Raw genomic sequence first — 23,193 nt, forward strand, 5'->3', positions numbered from 1 at the left:
CACATAGAATCCTTCGAAATGTAGATCTACATATGCATGTTCGGTATCAGTTGGGTGACAAAGTAAAGAATGAATGTGAAGTCGTGAATGAAGTAATACAAAAAATAATATACACAATTCAATGAAAAAAATCTCTCTTACCTCAGTAAATATATGTATTATTAGTACAAACTCTTATACCTTTTCATTTAAGTAAGGATGTAAGGAAGAAGGAAAACATATTGATTTCATTATGATTCACATTAATATATGATAGCGGATTGAAAAGATCACTACCTTTTTATTTAAAAGAGTACTAAATAATATAAGTGAAGCCAATGATTTGTTAAGGAAAAATGTATATGTATATCAGAAAAATTATGCATTTTTTTGTACTCATCTATTATTTTCACAGTAGCTTGGTAATAATTTAATTAATTAAGCAGAGTTTGAAATTGTACTATTTACTAATAAATTGTTATTTTATTGATTAAAGATCAAAAATATGTAATAAATTAATAAAAAAAATATTTTAATGAAACTAATATATTGCAATTATCTACAAAGAAAACTTTTGGAATTTTTTGTGAATTTTAAATAATAATAAAATATAATTACAGTAATCTACTAATATGTATTAGTTAACACATAATTATTACGTAATTGGACTTATACAATTATTGAAAAAGATAATACAACTATATATGAATACAGCACATAAATGTATTTTATACTACGTAACGTTTCAAAATTACTTTCTCTCAATCGCATCCAGAACACGTTTCATATATATCTTTTTATTATATGCAAACTTTATATTCTTATTTCAACGTGACGTCCCTAAAGAAAAATCGTTTACACAATAGGAGTGGATGCGACCTTTTATGAGATATGTAAAAGACAAGCTGTCTGTTCCATCTTTATTCCGTAACAAATACACACGTACGAGGGGTTAAAAACATTTTTTTACACTATTAAATATCTTATTATCTACACAATCATTAAATATTTGCTATACGTATATTATTTTCTGTTTGGCAAATCTCTTATATTAATAAGACGATAAAAACATATTTCAATACATACTTTAAAACTTGATCGATTACTGCTGCATAATGAGTTATCCAGTTTTCGTTTAGAATGTGGATAAAATCATAAATACATCGTTTATTATGGTATGGGTTTATCAACGAATCTAATCCGAATTGAGATTTATGAAATAATATGTTATATTCGTCTCCCATATTCACATACCGATACTTTTACACCCCTGGATGCAAATCAACGGTAGAAAAATATATAAAACGGGAAAGATGCGGGTAATCTGTCTTCACTCTCAGTTGGCTGCAAAGTAGCGTTGTATATTTTAAATGATGGCCTGCAAAATTACTTTTATTATATTTTGCCTAAGTTTCCTTATATTTATTTTTCCTGATTCAATCGTCGGAGTAAAGGATCGCTTCAATATGTATAAAGGTACGTGTTTATAATAATTCCCAAGTTTTAAGTATTTAATACTTCGTTTATGTTCTTTTTTAAATTTCCTTTATTAATCAAATCGATATTTTTAAAATATATGTCAAAGCATTATGCAAATATTTTTCAGATAAATATACATATTTCGATTTTATTTATTATTTTTTGTGTATTTTTTTAAATATTATTGCGCGTAAAAATTAGAATTTAATTGAAACATGCAATAAATTAAAAAAAGCATCTGTGAAAAATTACACGTTAAAATAAAACACATCTGCCAAAATTATATAGATTTTTATTTATTTAGCTACCATACTGTTGATTAGGAGTTAAAGCTAGAATAATTTAAAGCTTTTTATATTTTAAGACATTTTTTATTGATTTACTTTTATTATTTACAGGCCTAAAGCAGTACATTTTTTATTATATTTTAGACTCTTGTGTATGTTGTGGCTAGTCTGATTTTCAATATCATATTGTAATAATTTAATACCTTTTTACTTTCAAGGCGAAGAAGAAGAAGATATATCTAGCCTAATCGACGATGATAGAGAAGTTAAGCACTCTTGTGAGTTTTTTTTATTTAAAAATATATGATTTTAAGAAACATCTATGAATGCATTACATTATTAAATGACAGGATTCATCGTGATTAGAACTTTTAGTTCGATATTTCAGTAGTGATGCACCTGCCATGGTCACGAATTTTTAAAAACCGGCGCAACAATGGCAAAATATCGAATTGTGAATTCTAGTCGTGATAAAACTCAGTATTTAAATAATATAAATATTCGCTAACCTGGAAATACATGTATGCATTATATAATTTATTTTGTAGATTTCTTCAGAACGCCACCTTTAGGCTATAACTCTGGTTTAAAAGTTGGAGCATCGCCCTCAGATTTTGGAAAACGAACTATTAACCGATTTAAAAGTATTTTGAATACATTTTTTTAAATTAAATATTAATTATAGTTAAATTTATATGCTTAAATTTTATATTATTTAAGATTACATGTTGGGAAAAGAAAATCAAGACGACCTACAAAAGCGAGCTCGTGTTTCAATTTTCGGGTGGGTATTAGCTAACAAAGAGAATTTTGATCACGAGTAAGTGTTCATTTAAATTTTTAACGTAGAATTTACTGCAATAAAACTTGCGTTTTTCCCTTTTTAGGTAAATCGATTGATTATACAATAAACATATAATGAAATACGCATGGACATGGCAAAAATGCGTATGGAATTTCAATCAAATTAATATGTGTTTTCGTGTGAAATATATATGTGTGTTATCATAATAAATATTCATCGGAGTGTAAAAGTATGTCTTTATTGGTCTCTATATTTTAAAATAAATAAATTTATATATTCAGTTTTTAATATGTTTTATTTATTATTAAATATCTAATTATTAATGTTATTATTTTAAAAATGGTTTTAATTTAAATATTATAAATATTTTTGTACCGTATTGATATATATAGTGTTATGGCCAAATGTTTGGATTGTTTTTTAATGTTCACTAAGCAGCTGTCAAACTGACAGCTGGGGGCGTCAGAGAGATGTTCGCCTCAGAAGAGTCTCCTGCGGGGACTCCCGTCCAGCAAACCCCTGATTATTCAAGAGCTAACTCTGTGTCTTCCTCTACTCAAGAAATATGGCCTGACCTGATGGTTTCGCGTCCGGGCGTTCGACCAGAGTCAATTAAACTTAGTAAATATGCATTCATCTATATTATATGTAATAAACGCTCTTTTAACCATGACTTTGCCAATGACGACATCATTTTGCAACTTCCTACGTATAGTACTTTATCTGTAAAACGATTATTTTATATAAACGATTTAAGTTGGTGTATCCTATCATTAGTACTTTGAAATCTTTCAGATTAATTATTGGAAATAACTATAAAGTTTAATCTACTTTAGAATAATCGATTTGCTGATAGAACAATTTATATAGACTACTGATTTAAACTTATGATTATTTATGTGTATATTGACTGGCTTGGTTTGATTTAAGTTTACCGTATACATTAATATAACATGTTATTTAATACCTAAAATAAAATAAAGTTAAGAATAAAAAAAAAATATTTAAATCTTATTACTTCGAATTATTAATTTTTCGAACACTTGAGAAATGCTTAACTATGTTTATTTACTATTAATTTCTAAAAATAGTTTTTTGTTGTAAGTTATGTATCAGACCGCATAGATTATTAAAATTTCCAGTGTTCTATATATACATTACAAATAATAAAAAAATACCGTAATAACTCCAATGTGCATATTAGCACATGTACATTGTTAAGGATAATTTTTATTAAAAATTCACTAGAAACAAATCCATAACAGTAAAATATATGTGAATATTTTTTATTGTGTTAATTTATTAAACATTCCACCATTAAATTAATTTAAATGAGCATTTTTTAATACTGACTATTAAAAATCAAAGCTTTGTTCTTGATACAAAAAATGTGATTCATAAGCCCTGATAAGATTAATGTTATATTTGTGTCATTAGATCATAAAGAAGAAATTATGTAAGTGGGTCATAAAGATGAAATTACATAAGTGTTTTGAATGGTTCTAAGTTCTCGGTATCACTATAAAATGTCATAGTTTTACAATTTATTCTTTGATGACACGCAGTTAATTGAGTATCGTTCATGTTTGATCAATTACCTTAAGAATATTCCAATAAAATCTTAGAAATTGTGTATATTTCAAATGGATGTAATTCTTAAAATATAAATAAAACTTTTGTCGGTATGCTTAGAAACTTAGCTAAAAAAATACATGTGAATCAAATATTCTTTCTAGAAAAAGGTAGCAGATTTGGTTATCCTCTGATTAAGCCTTTTCATTATACCGTACAAATAAAATATACATAGAATACTTCTTGCATAAACAAATTAGATTTCGCTTTCTTTAAAAATATGATATAAATACAATTTTTTTTTATAAAATATGACAAACTGTTGTTTTCTAGATGTATATAATGAATACAGTTCGTGAATATTAATTATTATTTTGATAATTTTTAGGTTAATTTACTATCTAATGATACAATCTAATATTTAATGATTATACATACAACCTTATTGACTAATAAGTTGATAATATACATAGAAATGTCATAAAAATTAGATTTGTATTGGCTAAGCTTTGTTTTTTATGTTATTAGAATAAATATGACACCATAAGCGTTCATTTTCTTTGTTTTTGTTAATAATTTATAAGAACTGTGGTCACGACTTTTATCTAACTATACAAATATTAACTGATAACGTTGCAGCATTGAGGCCGCTTTTATTTTTTAGGTTTAATATACATTTTAATACAAACATACGAAATAAAAAATATATAATTTAATGCTTTTTTAATTGAAAGTTGAAAAAATAATTGCATATACTGTTGTTAATCTCAAATCTGATTATGTCGACAAGTATATAGACCGCTCACAAGTCATGCGTCATTATTGTGGGGCTATGAGAGGCGTGAGCGGCTGGTAATACATTCTTAAAACAACTAGTCTGATCTTAAATCCGATTACGTCATCAAGCAAATATACCGCTCACAAGTCATGAGTCTTTATGGTGGGAGTATGAGAGGCGTGCGCGGCTAGTAATACATTCTTAAAACAACCAGTGTACTTTCAAATACGATTAATACATCAAGTACATATAAATACTCACAACTCATGAATCATTATGGTGGGGAGGGGGGAGTATGAAAAGCGTGCGCGATTGGTAATACATTCTTAAAACAACTAGTGTAATCTCAAATCTGATTACGTTATCAGTTAAATAGACTGCTCAAAACTCATAAATCATTATGGTGGGGGGTATGAGAGGCGCGCGGCTAGTAATACATTCTTAAAACAACTAGTGTATATAAAAAAATGTTAATGCTTATATTTATATAGAATATTTTTGGATACTTCGACTATATTTTTTCAATATAGTGAAATATATTGTCAGTTTAGATTTTCTTTTATGTCTTAAATGAAATTGTTTTGATAAATTAGGTTTATAATTGAATTAAACGATGTATAAGAATTTGTTCCTAATGTTTTTATTTATTTGTCGTTTACTTAATCATCATATGTACTACACTCTGGTTGCTCTAAGAATATTCTAAGAACGATAGCGCTTATTAAAACTACATTTAGCTAAAATGAATTGTCTTTCTGCTTTTATTTTTCTTTACCGGTTAAAATTAATTAATATAGTCAATAGAAAAGAGTGGTAAATTTACTGTAATGATGTAATTAGTATGTAGAATCGTGCTTAGGATGAAATGTTAATGTATGTAATTTAAAGATTTTGTCATCCATTCCAATTGACTGCTGCAAATGCAAGGATTTGTTTTCTTCTTCCACGTTTTAAATTGCTTATATCTCATACTATGAATAAAATAAAAGTAAATTTCAATCTCTAATTATTGGTGTATAGATTTATGGTCACATTACTATGTACTTTAATGGGCAAAGTAGATCTAAAAACAAAATAGTTAGATAATAAAGATATCAGTGCGTAAAAATCTTTTATTTTTTTGGGCCACCATATATATATTTATCGTTAATTGTACACTTGAATTTAAAACATCATGAACCATATGTCATACTAAAAAATATTTATTTAAATTTAAATATTTTATGGAACCTAAGACTGATTTTTTATCAGTTATATGGATGTGTTATTAAGATAAGATAAATATAATCAGATTCTCTGATTTAATTAAAACAATGAAATATGTGTTTTATTATTTTCATGTTTTTTATAAATAATTAATATAGAAAATTATTTAATATAATAAAATGATTACATACCTTATCATTTTTTTAATGATTTCGAATAAAGTTGTATACATTATTCTTTGGCTGTAGGTGGCGCTAGTGTTCCCTTTGTGGGTATTGATCCACCACCTACCCCTAAACTCACCCCTATCTTACTTGCGGTTGTGTGTGTAAAATCAATACCAGTATTAGTCAACACCGGCGATGTCTGTCCCTTATTTTGAATAGTTGCACCCTTTGTAAAGTGACAGTTCATTCTAAATCTACCCTTACACTTGTGTTTTCACCATGGAACCTTAAAATCACCGAAATGATCATTCAATGCTGATCGTTTGTGTCACAAAAAACATAAACAATATTGTGCGACCTTATGGTTATAAATTTCGTGAATTGAATAAAACTTAAACCGTTGACGTTTCGCTTTTTGCAAAACGTTTTAGCTTTCCGCTATAATTTGCGCACATAATAATTTCAATGCGTTCTTTGGCAAACGCGGGAGATTCTCCCTTGGAAGGCGAGACATCGGTGAACGCCAACGCGGCTGATCCTGATATGGCGGGCGCGCAGGACACAATCTACCTGTGCAATTTCAGGGTTTCCGTTGACGGCGAGTGGCTCTGTTTGAAGGAGCTGCAAGACGTTGATATGCAAGAGTCGTTCTCGCAGACCGATCAGATCACGTCACCCGACGATCAAACATTACCTATTATTGGTATATAATAATAATACGATAATTTTTAATAAATATAGAGAGCCCTATGTTACAGAATTAAATGTTGCATAACCTAAAATAAAAGTTATTGATTTTATGCTATTTTATTGCAGATCGTGATCCAGTTGTGATTGAGCGTAGCAACTTAGTCAACATTTCAAAGTTGGTTGTGAAAGAATTAATAGAACAGTCGCTACGTTATGGCCGCATGCTGGACACTGATCATTTGCCTTTGAGACATTTCTTCATCGTTTTGGAGCATGTTCTTCGACACGGCCTCAAGCCTAAAAAGGTATGTTATTATTTATTTATATTTATATATTTTTTAAATGTATGTTATTCTAAGATTATAAAAAAAAACATATTTTGTGCATATAAAAATACTCATTCTAGACTATCGAAATCTCTTTTTCTTTTCATGACATTTTAAATTTATAATTATGCTTCTTCATAATGTATGCTAACCTCTCAGAAGCATTATCCATTCTTTGGAAGCTGAAGGAGTTGCTCAATTAATTTTCAAATATTCTTTCAGCACTAGAAGGTCCTTTTTTAATTTGTATCAGGATCTTACTTCATTATACTTTATATCAGGAATTTCTTGCGATAGAATCACAATTTGAAAGCTTCGATTTTTGTGATCTGTATTTTGTATGTACATATTGTACAAAGGTACATTTTAATAACATCGAAGATTGCTTTTGAATATAACCTTTTTTAACAATTGTTAAAATTAAGTCTCCTATGGCTTTTTTGCAGAAGTAAGAACGGTGCTTCATGCTACCATTCTTCATATTTTATACACATGATCCAAAGGATGATATATGTATATTTTCAATACTAAAACATTATTTATGCTTTACTAGTGTTAGTTTTTTTAAAAACGTTTTTTATACGTTATCTTCGTCTCATTAGCTTCGACTTGGAAATGTAAACTTGTAATTATTTCCGTTCTTTGCTATTTCTAACTTTCTTTTTGGATATAGCATGATTCTTTCAGAAGCTGGTTTTGCCACTACTTGATGTGATTATAATGAGACATGCCAATTCGTGGTGGCTTAAAATTTTGTGCGAAATTATGATAATATATAATCTTTTGCCTCATTGCCAATTTGAAATGCCTATCATTACATATATCAAAAATGAGCTTATCTAACTGTCTTGAGAATAACTAATATTCCAAGTGCATATTAAAAACCAGAAGCAAAACCAAAAATATTTATTGATTTTATTTAGAAAATAAAAATAAATCTAGAGTTCGCTGCAGTTGTTAGATGAACCTTTTTCGATTGGTACTTCAGAAAGCAATACCTTGAGATAAGCTGCATTCAAAACTAAAAAAAATTTTTGCATCAATTCAATTCTAAATATTTCTTTCAAAATTAACAATATGTCAATTTTTGCCCTGTTTTATCTATTCCGTCCATGTACATATTATAATCGCAGGCAATTCTATTTTATTTTGTTAATATTATGTATTTCTACAGTCCCATGAATATAGATTGTTGATAAAAAACAAACATGTTTATTGTATTATTACTTATCTTAAATAAAAGTATAATTTTTTCCTGTTATTTTTTTTAATGCCAGTTTTGGAATACTATAGTTATAATCATATTCTTGTTATCCAATTATCAACAGGGTCTCCTTGGGCCTAAGAAAGAACTTTGGGACATCCTACAGATGGTCGAAAAATTTGCGCCGGAAGCACAGGATATCACTGCCAGTGTCAGGGATCTTCCGACTGTCAGGTAATTTATTTTAAACATTAGCTATTGTTTATACATGAACTATTTTATATGATCAAATTTTAGGACTGCCATGGGAAGAGCTAGAGCATGGCTCCGTTTAGCGTTGATGCAGAAAAAGCTCGCTGATTATTTGAGAGTGTTACTTGAACATCGAGATCAAGCACTTGCCGAATACTTTGAACCCCACGCTTTAGTCTTGAGTGACGAAGCTGTCGTAATAATGGGATTACTTTTGGGTCTAAACGTGATCGATTGTAATTTATGTGTGAAGGTAAAAATATTTTATTATATATATTAAAATCAATATCAAAAACTAAATTATTCATGATAAAAATGATAGGAGGAAGATTTGGATAGTCAACAAGGTGTCATTGATTTTTCGTTGTATCTGAGAGGCTCTGGTGCCGATGGAGAAGCACCAGCGAATCCAGCTCCACAACCGGGCCCTCACAGAAAACAGATCGCTGCAGTTTTGGATCAGAAGAATTATATAGAAGAGTTGAACAGACATCTAAAGTAATTATATTGATTAAATCAAAGCTTAGCGAATTGATGATGCTATAAGATAATATGCTTTCAGTGCTACAGTTACAAATCTACAAGCGAAGGTAGAATCTCTCACTACAACTAATGCGCTCATGAAAGAAGATCTTGCCATAGCCAAGAACAACATGATCCAATTGTACGAAGAGAACACTCAACTGAAGCATGTTTTAGGTGATTGTGATGATTTATTTATTTTGATTTAGTTGAATTGTAAATCTATTATATGTATGTTTGTTTCAGGTCAAGATTTGCATCCGAGAGATAATCGTTTAAGAATAACTGAAATTCATTCTAATGAAGAAGAGGTTTTTAAGTTTTTTATAATGTTTAAAAATTAATTCAGTGTTATTAATATGTTATAATTTCAGCATGAGAAGATGAGTAATAAGAGTAATACGAGTGAGAAGGAAAAGGATGGCGAAAAAGAGGCCGATAATGAGCTTATGAAAGCTTTGGAAGAGGAGAAGAATAAGAGACGTGAGATGCAGAAGGAGTTGGAACTACAGGTTGGTTGTTATATTGTGTTCATTTTATTAGATTAGATTGATAAATAATAATAATGTATTTTGTAGGTTTGCTTGAAGGCTGAGATGGAAGTAGCCATGAAATTGTTAGAAAAAGACATTCATGATAAGCAGGACACAATCGTTTCGCTGAGGAGGCAGTTGGATGATATCAAATTGATTAACCTCGAGATGTACAAGAAACTTCAGGTATTTATTTTTATTTAGATACAAACACTGACACATATAAAATTACTTCTCGTCTCTATGACCCTTGTTTCATCCTTTTTTTCTTCCACGTTGCTGTCTATTCCTATACAATATTATCCAGCCATCATATATAAAATATGTTAAATAAATATAAAAATGATAAAATATTATATATTTGGGCTATGTAAGATATGTGTACATGTAATTTTTAATCTAGAATATAATAAAAATCAATATCAGATATATACAGCGTAATGTAATTTTTAGTGGCACACTTTCCTTTATAGCGTTGCCCAATCAGAATTTTACTTTAATTTTTTTCAGGTTCTGAATATTTTTATTAATATTAGTAGTTACGAATTATTTTTTTCGTATAAATAATAACTTTTATGGTGAAATAATAACCTGCAAAATAAAAATGGTCCACGGACTAACAGAAATTAGACAGTGCTGCTATTATATATATAGCTCAAATTTAGTTATGAATTAAACATAATTTTGCTTTAAATTTGTAACGTTATTTCTGTATTAGTAAATCATAAAATTAAAAATATAATCGATTATGCTATGTAAAGTTATAGGAAATTTGTGATAACCTTGATTTAAAATATGATAATCATAGTTATATGTATTTTTATGTCTATGTTTTTAAACACTTATTCGAATATCAGTAAAAAAAACCCTCAGATACTGTTAGATATTTTCTTTGAGATATATGCTTTTATCTCCAAAACACATTTTTGTACCTCTTCTCATATAGCCTCAAATATAGATAAATGTTAAAACGCTTTATATTTTTTATTGCTGAACGTATTGTTACTCAACGAAATTTTATTATAAAATATAATAGAGTTGCTCCATATTTATATGATTTATATTATTTCAACCGATTTTGTAAATGTTAGTTGTATCATTGTTTCACACAACTTTACAGTACATAGAAGTTAGAAAAGTGTTACTTATATGTTCCACAGATTAAGAAGAGACTTATTTTAAACATTAGGACTGAAATAATCACAGTTTTATATAGAAAAGATTTTATTAATTTCGGTATTTACTTAGCGCAGATAAACAATTTTATATATCAATAAAACTCTTCTCAGATTATTACAAATCGTTAGATGTAAATATCAGCTTAGAACTTATGAATTTTATCTGAAGATATGAACTTGAGTACGGACCAAATTATATACATATTTATTTATAATAAGTCTCTTGTTACTCTGTAGATAAGATGCACGTGTATACCACAAATATTATGTAAATCATGTCTAAGTTGTTTTATAGGATTTTTTTTATTTTATTTCAAACAATAATTAACACATCACCGATGATAAGCCAAATAATCGACTACTTATACTAACACGAATGACGAGAAGTCAATTTTTGAGCTTTTTGAATGTATGTTACATTTAATTTAGTGATCTTAACAACTTCTTTATTTTAAATAGTTTTGAGGTATTTGAAGATATAGAAATGGATTTGTGCGAAATCGTGATAGCCGCCTTGCACTGCGTCAGTAATGTGTTAAGATAACAAAAATATAATAAACATTACAAACTGATTTATACTGTTATTAGTGATATTAAATGATAAAAATAAGAAAAATGATTATATGTAATCAAACATATTAATTTTAATTACTGTCCTAACATACTGTCTGCTTTAATAAAATACAACAATATTATTTTATTAAAGCAGACAATATATTATTATATTATATTATGTATATAGATCTACTATCACTATATATAATCAAATTTTTTTATGTACACATCTATGAAAATAAATAAATAATAAAATATTTGATTAATACATTTAGCCAAGTTTAAAGATAAATATATATTATTTACATTTATTTACACATGAGGGATTACATAATAAAAAAATCTATCTTATTATTTTTTCAATGATGTTGGATCTGGTAATTCTCGCTAAAGTAACATAAACTGATTTATCGTGTTTCGGCAATTGTAATGTTTATTATTTTCATTAAAATTGATCATATTCTATACATATGTATATTAAATATATAAAATTGTGTGAAATATATATATGTAATTAATCCTATTGCTTAAATGTCGATTCCATTGCTAACATATTAACATATCCTAAACCTTATTTACAACAATTCTGAAGGAGTGTGAATCCGAATTGACCCAAAAAGGCGAAGTAGTATCACGGCTACAGTCAAAGGCAGAGCAAATCGGAAAGATACTAAACAACCTCGAGAAATACAACCATCTAATCAACCAAGAAGGCGAATCTAAGATCAAATCTCCCACGATGGCCGGACACGAAAAAAATTTAAAGTCACCCCAAGATGGAAAAATGCTGACGACGAAAAACAGCAATGAAAAAAGTTCAAAGGGCAAAGAAAACGAAGGACAGCCTCCGAGTAAAAAGCTAGACCTAAAAGAGATACCTCCGTTTAAAGCGAGACCGAAAAAGAGCGAAGTCACATCGCCAACTGGAGGTCCCGGCAACGCCATCACCGATAAGGAGTGATAATTTATTATCGATGTAGCGATACGTTGTAATTTTTTTATTTTCATATCTTAAATGGTAGTCTCAGGCGACCTGTTATTCTTTACGTGGCTATCCAGTAGCTTTGTCCATGATATAATTTGTTTAATTAATTGAAACCAGTCAAAATGCGTAACTTTAAGATTGTGTGTAGAGTTCCTAAAAAGAATATTCAAATATATTTATCATACATTATTCATTAGAGTGAATCGGTGCGAAAGTATGCACTTATCTTCTTCAACCAATACCCTACTGATGGAGTTGAATTAGATATGTAAAAAAAAATTTGTCACAGTAAATTGCTTCTCTCTGCATTCTGCCACGACACCTTGCAGACTGACCTAGTGTTGCTCAACTAATGTTCATAAAAATGACTTATGTCTTCGCTGTATTCTTTTACTTCATTCTACTATATTCACACACCAAATATAAATACACTAAACAGTAATAGCTGAATATATTATAATATAATTTTACTGCATTTTATAAAGACAACCGTTAGGAACTGTTGAACCAATGTATTATATTTAATTTCAAATTAAAGCAATGTTACTTAAATGCTGTGTATTTTATAAAATGTTGCTTGATTTTTATAGTATGTATGTGTCAAATAGTGGTGGAGATTGGAGAAATGACCACACACTAAACGATGTTTGATAGATAACAACGATTTATTTTTTGTCTACAAATATTTAAGAATTTCATGACCTAAATTATTTGGAAACTGCTGGTTTAAGATATTAAAAAAATCATGTGCGTTTTTTTCTTCATGTTATTTTTTTACAAAACTTATTTGAATATATTTGAATATTCAAAACTCCTGGATCTCAAGACGATGTGGTACAAAATATTTGTTTAGTCATTACGTTATATTGAATAATAAATTAAGTTAATACACAAAGCTTTGATTATGATGATTGATCACCTTAATAATTCTAAATGCAAATTAAATACCAATTAAATATAAGTCATTTGATGATAATTGCAGTTTAAGTTAATTAGTATATAAATATTATTAAAATAAAATAAAAAATGTATTATTAAGTAGTCAATTAATTTTTGTATTATTTAAGTTTGTGATTTTTCAATAATACTATTTATTTAGAATCAAAACTTGTTCGGAAATATATATTATTATATGTCTTAATTTTTATTATAATAAGATATATTTTATATTTGTTAGTTATAAAATTACGTATCTATTTATACACGCGTTAACTAATGATTATTTTTTGCAGCGTCTTTTATAATAGCACAAAGTCCTATTTTATTATAATAAATTAAATTAATATAATAACTACAGCAACAACAACAAAATCAGATAGAAGCACAATACGTTTTCCTATATTGTTCGAATTGATTGTTTTAGGTGTGTGAAAGTTCATTGAAACATAAGACAGAAGTTATAACTAAATTGGAAGAAAAGACTGAATCTATGGGAAAAACTATTGAGCATCTCGATGAAAAGTAGGTTTTAAATTTTTTTATATGTTTTTAATACTGGCGACTGAAAGGTGCTTTGTGATTAATATACATTTTTATATGTGTTTTGTACTCACACAATATACGAATATAAAAGTTCAATAGCTCTATTATATTCGTATATATCATAGATGTTGCTTTGTATGCCTCACATAGATAACCAATATGATATAAGTATTTTAGATGAAATGTAAAATGGTGATGGTTATAGGATTGACGACGATGGATTTATAATATCATATCTTATTTTTTTACTAATGTATAAATTCGTACAAAATACTGACAGATTCATATATATATATATATATGTATATATATTTTTACAATCTATTAACGAACGTAAAAGTGTCTTGAACAATATCAACGGAAAGAGTATATTTTCAATCTGTATGCATCTGGTTTGGGGACCTGGAAAGTGACCATCATTATTTCTAGTCGTAGTTTCTTGTCACATTTCATAGAAATACATATAAACAGTATTTTAGTATAAACTTATACAAAAAAAAAATGTTAACTAATTAAGATTTATCAAATGTATAAGGTTTCGATATCATAATTGAATAATCTTAGATATTAAATTTTTTTTTCGGTCATGTGCTAAATTTTCAATTAGTCGAATAACGTTTTATATGCATAATTTTGCTAATATGTGACTGAAAGTTGTACGTCATATTTTAATCAATTTTTTATACGACAAATTGTATTTTATGATCATAAGATATTGGCAAACGTGTTGTATTAAATTATGTATTATATATACAAATGCTAATTGTGATATTTTATATATTCTTCGACTCATGAACTTTGTTTTTTTATTATTATTTATTTAGCGCTAATGTTGATTTATTAAATTATTAAATAAAGTCGATAAGTCGAAGATTTTTATGTATTTTATTATAATTTTTTCTGTGATTTTTGCGTTGTCGCTTTGACGGAGTGTTGAAATCATGGTTATAAAGCTACGGATCGCTAATAGTCACAGGGCTTGAGTTTTAGATTAAATTAGTATGCCAAAAATGTTATTGTTAATAATAAATATTGTATTTTATTTTACGCATTAGATCAAATTATATATACGAATCCATAATGTGTCATTGTGTGTGAAAAATTGCTTCCAAAATTGTTCTGCGATGAAAGCTTTCATGTAATTATTTACAATAAATTCATCTTCATGAAATGAAAACAGTTTTTTAATTGTGTGTTCTTTATATTATTTTTTAATTGTTTTTTTTTACCCACCATGACCATTATGTGATTTATACTTTTATAATTTATATTATTTATTTTTTAAGAACAGTTTGCCAATATCTTTTAAACCAGAAATACAATAAAGGTAAAAATGATGTACAATAACTATTATTTTGTGTGAAGGCTTACTAACAATATTAGACATACAGATGATTTATTTTCATAAAATATTAAGTACAAATAATATCAGATCTTTTTAATGAACTGTGGATTTGCTCATTGTCTTTAATCAATGATTTGTTAGTAAAAATGCTAACAAACATGGCTGCATTTTCTGCAATAATTAATAACAATCTCAGTTCAATTTGTCAGTCAGATTATTTTACATGATGATTTTAATTTGCTTCAATATAATATTCATCTTACTAGTTGCTTTAATCCAGAAGATCTTTCAGTACGCTCTGTTAAATTGTTTCAAAATAAAATCCTGAGGTTTTGTTTCAATATTTATTTGTACACCCAATACTAACAAATAATTAACTATCATCATTTGCATAAAGAAAGAATAATAGTCTAAACTCAATCGCAACATAATTTTAGATTAAAATCTGAAAAAGGATCTCGAATCAAAAGCGAAGAAAGCGTTAGAGCTTTAGGTTCTCGAGCTGTTGAAGCTGAGAGGAATACTGCTGCTGCTGAAGGCGATTTGAGGATAGAGAGAGAATGGAGAATAGCACTTCAGGTTTTAAAAAAACTTTCATATTCTTCTAAAAAGTGTTACTATTTTATTTTATTTATTTTTTTAGGAAACGATGATGAAAGATAGAGAAAAAATATCACAATTATCTCAAGAAATAGATGCGTTGAAATCTGTTGAAAATGTAAGCTATTATTTAATAATTTTATGAATAATGTGAGACTAATATTATGGTTTTTATTTATTAGAAAAATAGCTCGTTGATGGGTGAACTCGAAAATCTGCAAGCTAAGTTTGCTGAAGCGCAGACTGCGCTCGAAGAAGTTGGAGATGCATTGAGTTCTGATAAATTGAAGGTCGCTGAACTGCTGGAAGTGGTAGAAAACAAGGGTGAAAGTAATGGGAAAGCAGCCATCGGTTGGGCCAGTGATAGTAAAGCGGTTCGGTGTAAAGCATGCGATAAAGAATTTAACTTGACTCGAAGAAAGGTCTGTTAATGAATGCAAATTATTTTAAGGGATGGACTTTTCTGATTGAATTCTTATTTTGCAGCACCATTGCAGAAAATGTGGAGAGATATTCTGTGCGGCTTGTAGCGAAACGTCCGTAGCTTTGGAAGGTCGCAGTAGGCCAGTACGCGTATGTGATAAATGTAAAATTGTACTGCTCAATTCGTAAAAGTTAAAAATTAATCTAACTCTTATAGATCAATTTATATATTAAAGAGGGTGGCGCATTTTATTTAATAATTTAATTTAATATATTGACAATAAATCTTATAAAACATCATCTAATTGGCTTTTATATGAAACAAAGCTATAATTGTTGACAAATTATTACAAAATGATTTGTCACATCATAAATTGAAATACTTTCTCAATTTCTCATTAATTTAATACATATTTAAAAACAAATTAATTAAATTTGCCAAAAAGTATTTTTTTTTAAATTTACTTTATTATAGTATTTATATACTTTTGTATTTAATAAAAATAATTGCATACACACATTTATTTATCTTTATTTAATGAATTTTACTTTAAAATAGCATCAAAATTGTTTTTATAATTGATTGTGTATAAGTAATTGATCATTTATAAAAAAAATATACTTAAAACGTATTTGTCATCTGCATGGCAAGAAACATAGTAATCCTACTTCACGGTATAATATAAAGAATATTTTACTTACGAATGTTTGTATAATTCTATACATTACTTAGTACCATGATTCAGGGCCTATTATCTAACGGTGCTTAAACTATGGTCCACTACCAAATGTGTGCTACTTTATGATCTATATTTATACAAAATATATTTTATTGTTATTGACACAATTATGTATTATCAATATATTATTATGTTATGTATTTTTTAGTGAATAATTATGTTTATGTATTAATGTGTATCTTTCAAATGAAAAGTCTGAAAATCCTTTAAATAACTTTATTGCTTACAATATACATATTTTCAATATTTTACAAGACTATCTAAAAAATTTGTTCTATTTTCATTGAAATTCCATGCGCGCTGCAGTATAGTTAACAAATCAAAACAAATCAACACACAATAGTTATTATGATACATTTCTTAACGCTCAATGATTAGAAAGCCTAGATAAAAACAAACAATGATACTATTATATACGTATGTTTTATTATGATTGAACGTAAATATGTAATTTAAAAACTTATCTAAATTTGGCAAATAATGAGCTGTTTATATACATACATATAAAATTGCAATGAAAGCGAGTCAAATATACATATAGATCTATAAATTTTGTTAACTAAACATATTATTGGTCCATTTAGATTCTTTCTCGTTGATCATTTTAGAGGTTTATTGAAAATATTCTAATTGTAACTATAAGCATTGCAAATATATTTTTGACTCATTTTCACTGCTGTGATAATATGAAATCAATGGTTTATTAAATATATATATGTTATTTTAAATAACCATACAATATCACATCATTGATATAAATTATTATTTAATTAATGATTTCTAATAAAATTTGCCATATTATAAATTTGTTAAAAAATAAAACATGACTTAATTGCTTACTATGATTCATGTTTCAGTAACTAATGACCCATAAATATAACAATCGCTTCATCACACAGGTGATCCATAAGTCGATTTACCATTTAAAAAATCAATAATTCGATCTCGATCATACAATTACTGTAATGCTGATCATTGTCGTCAAAATTTACACTTCAAATTATAAATCAATAATTTAACTATCAAAGTGGTAAAGCTGCTTATGGATAAATAAAAATCAATCTGATAATGATCGTTTCTCATAAGATTTAAGGTATTATTATAATAATCGTATAATACAGGTTATCTATTTTAAAAATTGTTCTATGTTGAAAAATATTATTCTCGGTTCTTAACCTTTATTTACATAATTGTTTCAAGTTAAAGGGTTTATTACATTATTAACTAGATATAAATTTTAAAATTGGTATCGAGATGTACCCCATTCCCGCGTAACGAGAGCCGCGAAAGCACATAATATCACGGCTCCGATTAACGATGAATCTGAAAATTAAAAAATATATTTTTACATTAAGCTATGAATTATATTAATATGAACAATTTAAGATGTATGTAGATTTTTAATATAATAAAGATTTATAATATTTTATTAAACATTGTTTTTTACCTTTACATGACTGAGACTTTCCGCTTTCAGGTTTGATGCTATAAGATTCGATTTCATCTAAGAATTGATAATTTGCTTTAAATCCTGTACCATCGAGTCTATCATTTGACTTAAAAGTGACCCTGAAAAATTGCTTATCGGATTCAATATGAAACTCCTTCAATTGACCGCAGTGCCTATTGTACTTCCTATCCCTCGGCACATAATTGGAAAATTCTACATAGTCACTAGCTGATATTGCTTCGCACCTTCAAATCATAAAAATATATTAATGTTATATTTGTTTTATCAATAAAAATATTAAGGGTGAGGCACTAATATTGTAAGATAAACTATTTATCCCACTTGTATATTTTCTGGAATGATAGACGTGCATCATAATACTGAACTTTGATTCATTAATGAATTTCAATTGATTTAATTTCTCCACTACATTAAAAACAGTGCATGTTTTAAGCTAGTTGTTCTTCAAACTATAATTTACAAGACTGATGTTTTAAATTTGTAACACTTTAATTTTTTTTTTTTATTAATAGCAAATAACTATTTATCAAGTTATGAAAAGCTTTTAGTTAATTGTATTAAAATAAATATTCACGTCTCTTTTTGTAGTAACATTTGTGCCTCACTTTTTATATTTATATACTTACGGTAAAACGCCTTCGATGTCAAAATACGTGAAGTGCAGATGAACTTTTTCTCTATGCGATCCGTGGAAAAAATAATGACACTCCGTATCCCTCGGGTACAGTCCTGGATAATTCGGAGAGCTGAATGTCCCATTTTTCGATATGGAACTATTAAAAACAAAGGAGCAAGGAAATTCTTGTATTTGTTTGCCAGAAGTCACACCAAAATCTAAAAAATTATGTTACTCTGTATCAATGCATATGAGTTATTAATTTATTAGAAGTGTTGAGGATACTTACTTTCAGTGAAACTATAAACAGCTTTAAAACCTCGAACGTAACGAGACGAGTATATTCCTCTAAATTCGATCATCATCCTAGGTCCATTGGACATTATTGGTCGTGGCACTGTAGAGCCACAGAATGAGTCTATTTTTTCTGGTTTTCCGTCTATGTAGACGTACGCGTGCAAAGCGTCTATACTTTCACACCTGTAATAAAAGTTACGCGAGTTGATTAATAGTTGATTGATAATAGTTACTCCAGAATTGCAGTGCAAATTTCAATGACGAATGACTAGCCTTTCTTTTAAATATTACCAAAATAATCAATTGATTTGATACTTACTCTTTAGTGTCAGCTGTTGGATGATAGAGATTAAAATCTTGGAAGACGATTTGGATTCGCTCTTTTCCGCGTCCTTGAAAGTCATAACGACAGTGGGACCTCGGGGGATACGAGCTCGGGTAATGCGGTGACAAAAAGCTGCCATTTTTCATGGTGTCGCTGTTGAATACGGCGTCGCAGCTGGAAGCTGTAAGTAATAAAAATAAAATGTTAGTATATCAATTATCTCAAGCACCTGTTTTAGCATTTTTTTTAATCAATTATGTACATAAACTGTTTAAATTATCATTAAATAGTCAATTTATTTTTGTTTATATATAAGTAATATTCTGTATAAGCTTTTTTTTAGATAATTTAACTAGCTCTATTTTAACTATTAAAAATAGATAAAAAAAAGCTAATCTGTAATGATCAATCAAAATACTAATAATAATAATTATATTGATTATAAATTTTGATCTCTAAGACATTATAGAAATTGAAAACCACTAGAGATATGAGATTTAAACCCATGTCTATCAATAGTCACTGACTTGACCACTGATATATATATTTTTAATTTAATTATAAATTAATGAATTTATGAATTTATAAGCTACAGAAATATTATATATAATAAGCAAAAATGTAGTAATATGTATAATTTTCCAACATACTACATGTTAATAAATCAACTAAAAACTAATGTAACTTGACAAGTTTGTTTTACACTACAAAAGTTTTATTCAATATATCATACACATATATACATACATCAACTCAAACATGCACTTATATAAATATATACACATTTTAGCACAGCTATTATTATTTAAAATACACACAAAAGAATACATATTTTTTTTTAATATTGTAGACACCACCACCATCCCATACAAATTGTTCCAGCTCCTCATAATTATTGCCGAAAACAATCTGATGTTTGGCTAGCTGGTTAAGAAGCTGGATTGCTCGTGTAAGAAGCTCGAGGTTTTCAAGCGCTGACGATTTGGCCGTGACCGTTAGAATAAGGGACGCGATCGCGATTATCTAGCGTTGACGGATTGTTGACACTGCCCCTTAACAACTTTAAAAAGTGCTTCATTGAATATACGCTACGTCGAAAATGCAATCAGGGACGTCATTTGCGAAAGGCAGGTAGGGGCATTTTCCTTCTTGAATTTGGCCGGAAAAATGCATGTAATTTAATGAAATACCATGAATCAAATGAATTTGAAATATTAAAAAAGAACGATCACTGACTGGTCAACTTTTGTCTCCCTCCATGAAGAAAGCTGAAATGACATTCCTGATTCTAGACCAGAAATTCTCGGATTTTCCTTAAAAAAAACTATTCAGAAAATATTTTTTCAAATTTGTCCTTTCGGTGTAATTATATCGAAATATATTTTCACCGGTAGATATATATTTCTGCTCATCATCCTTAAGCGCTTAGGTTAGGTTTGGGTTTGAACAGTAAATTAACGTTTCGCAACTGTAAAATTAGATAACTATAAAATATTTTTATATTGATTTTCATTTCGTATAATAAATTTCAGGAGGGAGGGACAGGTGGGGGCAGTTGCAGTTGCCACCTTTGAATTTGGCCAGAAATATGTATGTCATTTAATGAAATCGAAATGTTAAAAGAAACGACCAGTGACTGGCCAATTTTTGCCCTCCTCCTAAAAAAGCTAAAATGACATCACTAATTTAAACCAAAAATTCACTAGTGTTGTTTCTAATCTATTTCAAAAATATTTTAAAGAAATCATATCAGAATATATTTTCACTAGTAGATACATATTTTTCCAGTGAAATTATAATTTATCTGGGATGTGCTAGTAAAATGTACATAATTATCATTATTTATTTACAATGTTACAGTGAATATATATTTTCATTGAAGTTATATTTTCATTAGTGAATGCTAAATACAATTTCACCAGTAGATATACATTTCTACTAGCGAAAATATAAATTAACTGATAGCGCTAGATCGCGCTAGTGAAATTATATGCTACTCTAAAATGTCTATGAAACTCAATTTGCCAGTTGCGAAACGTTCATCTGTTGTTCAAATCCAAACCTAATTTAATGAAAGTTCTAAAATTAATTAGAGTTTTAAAACTTTCATTTAGTCAAAACCAAAATACAAACTAAGCTAACTTATCTCTCAGGGGTAAATGAGCGAAAGAAGAAGTAGGTACAAACAGACGTCGCATCTCGCATATTGCGCAATAGTTTGTCTGCACTTCAATATTACACCATGCTCGAAAAATATGATAGCTACTGCTATCGATATTATTACGAACTTCTGATGCAAAAGTATCGATATTTTTGACAAATATAAAATTTGATTGAGTAGATTGCGTTTTAAATATTTAGTAAAGCAAAGTTCCGAAAAAAATACTCTGGTATAAAAAGTAACACTAATATTATGTAATTATGGGGGCCAATATAGATTTGTTATGGCCAAAACTGGTCGGCGCAGAAATAGCGGTGTTGTGACGGCTCTCTCTCTTCCGGCAAGCTTGTAAGGGTTCGGACGCGTGCCGTCGCGCGTCCGCCCCATTTTTGTAATGTAAACCGTAACCTTAAATAAACATACTACTGCAGCGGCTCAATCTGTGTCTCATTGCCACCCGCCATCATCACAGCCCCTAAACTGGTGACCCCGACGTGATCCTGAGCACACATATGGAGTCAGACGAAAAATGGCAGACACAGACGCCGCTGCAGTACAAAAAGCCGAGCCGCTGCAAACCCACTTGCTGCCACCCCGCCAGAGCTTCCCTGGATCCGGACTCGAGCTGGCGGACCACCAAGACGATGGGCCTGCGCCTCCGACCATGAGCCGCCATCGTCAGCCGCCGCCGCCGACCACGTGACCCAAGAAGCATCCGGCGCCGCCACGCGCCTCCAGCGGGAAGCCACCGAAGTGCTGTCGTAGACCAGGCTCGAGTGGACCACGCGTGGCCCGTCACGCACCCGTAGGGCTACGCCCCCGCGACTCCGAGCTCGAACCACATGTTCGGGGCCCGTCACGCGCGCGCCCTGTGTAGCTGCACCGACGCACCACAGGGCCCCGAAAGGTGCTCCCGGACATGCCCGTTCTTCTCGCGCCCCCTGGAGCCCTACGCGCCGCCCGGGTCTACGCGTGTTCCACTCGGCTTGGAGCGAAGCACGCCGCGCGTCACTGGAGGCCGCGCCGCCACACCATACGTCACGACTTTGCTACTTTTGCGCCGCCAGCATTTAATCAACAGCAGCGCCAAGGCCCCCATACCTCCCCCTGGTTATAGTTCGCAATTGTAAATTGCTAGGGCCGGAGCCGTATGGGGGCCAATATAGATTTGTTATGGCCAAAACTGGTCGGCGCAGAAATAGCGGTGTTGTGACG

At 29.4% G+C, this 23,193-nt stretch overlaps 2 protein-coding genes and 1 long non-coding RNA gene across 15 annotated transcripts in view; 2 read left to right on the forward strand and 1 right to left on the reverse strand.

Moving 5' to 3' along the window:
- Positions 1-1,318: 1,318 nt before the first annotated feature.
- Positions 1,319-2,787, forward strand: LOC148239492 (uncharacterized). 2 transcript variants are annotated; one of them, XR_015811027.1, is made up of 5 exons: positions 1,319-1,455; positions 1,964-2,023; positions 2,294-2,389; positions 2,466-2,565; positions 2,633-2,787. It is a non-coding gene; the product is annotated as an uncharacterized LOC148239492 (long non-coding RNA). The 2 variants fall into 2 exon arrangements; XR_015811026.1 differs by having other exon boundaries at positions 2,466-2,529.
- A 170-nt stretch (positions 2,788-2,957) lies between these two features.
- LOC148239493 (RUN and FYVE domain-containing protein 2) lies at positions 2,958-18,544 on the forward strand. Of its 9 annotated transcripts, none has more exons than XM_088205175.1 (14): positions 2,958-3,171; positions 7,090-7,268; positions 8,618-8,727; positions 8,791-8,998; positions 9,068-9,243; positions 9,308-9,444; positions 9,514-9,578; positions 9,642-9,779; positions 9,846-9,986; positions 13,882-13,979; positions 15,783-15,924; positions 15,989-16,063; positions 16,128-16,367; positions 16,432-18,544. In XM_088205175.1, exons 1-14 carry the CDS (start codon positions 3,021-3,023, stop codon positions 16,555-16,557), a joined length of 1,986 nt encoding a protein of 661 aa, XP_088061301.1. In that variant the 5' UTR covers positions 2,958-3,020; the 3' UTR covers positions 16,558-18,544. The 9 variants fall into 9 exon arrangements, with proteins under 9 accessions (XP_088061301.1, XP_088061312.1, XP_088061337.1 ...); XM_088205186.1 differs by having other exon boundaries at positions 9,520-9,578; positions 16,432-18,384; XM_088205153.1 differs by lacking the exon at positions 2,958-3,171 and adding an exon at positions 6,419-6,976 and having other exon boundaries at positions 16,432-18,384.
- Sol1 (CUB domain-containing protein Sol1) overlaps positions 17,310-23,193 on the reverse strand; it is a 387,647-nt gene continuing 381,763 nt past the window's right edge. For all 4 annotated transcript variants that reach the window (XM_088205243.1, XM_088205251.1, XM_088205259.1 and 1 more), the window contains 5 exons: positions 19,812-19,998; positions 19,485-19,675; positions 19,206-19,413; positions 18,556-18,803; positions 17,310-18,431 (listed from right to left, as the gene is read on the reverse strand). In XM_088205243.1, the coding sequence (XP_088061369.1) occupies positions 18,346-18,431; positions 18,556-18,803; positions 19,206-19,413; positions 19,485-19,675; positions 19,812-19,998 (920 nt within the window). In that variant the 3' untranslated portion in view covers positions 17,310-18,345. The remainder of the gene's footprint in view (positions 18,432-18,555; positions 18,804-19,205; positions 19,414-19,484; positions 19,676-19,811; positions 19,999-23,193) is intronic.

The sequence above is a fragment of the Plectrocnemia conspersa genome, unplaced genomic scaffold, assembly GCF_051122295.1.
Source record: "Plectrocnemia conspersa isolate PC_06_02 unplaced genomic scaffold, ASM5112229v1 ptg000001l, whole genome shotgun sequence".
NCBI lineage: Eukaryota > Metazoa > Arthropoda > Insecta > Trichoptera > Polycentropodidae > Plectrocnemia > Plectrocnemia conspersa.

Bases quoted from the DNA above. Each gene is read 5' to 3' on its own strand.
- LOC148239493 (XM_088205153.1), top strand. From the start codon at position 6,739: ATGCGTTCTTTGGCAAACGCGGGAGATTCTCCCTTGGAAGGCGAGACA. The intron at 8,999-9,067 runs GTAAAAATATTT...TAAAAATGATAG, and splicing joins ATTGTAATTTATGTGTGAAG to GAGGAAGATTTGGATAGTCA. The intron at 13,980-15,782 runs GTAGGTTTTAAA...ACATAATTTTAG, and splicing joins ATTGAGCATCTCGATGAAAA to ATTAAAATCTGAAAAAGGAT.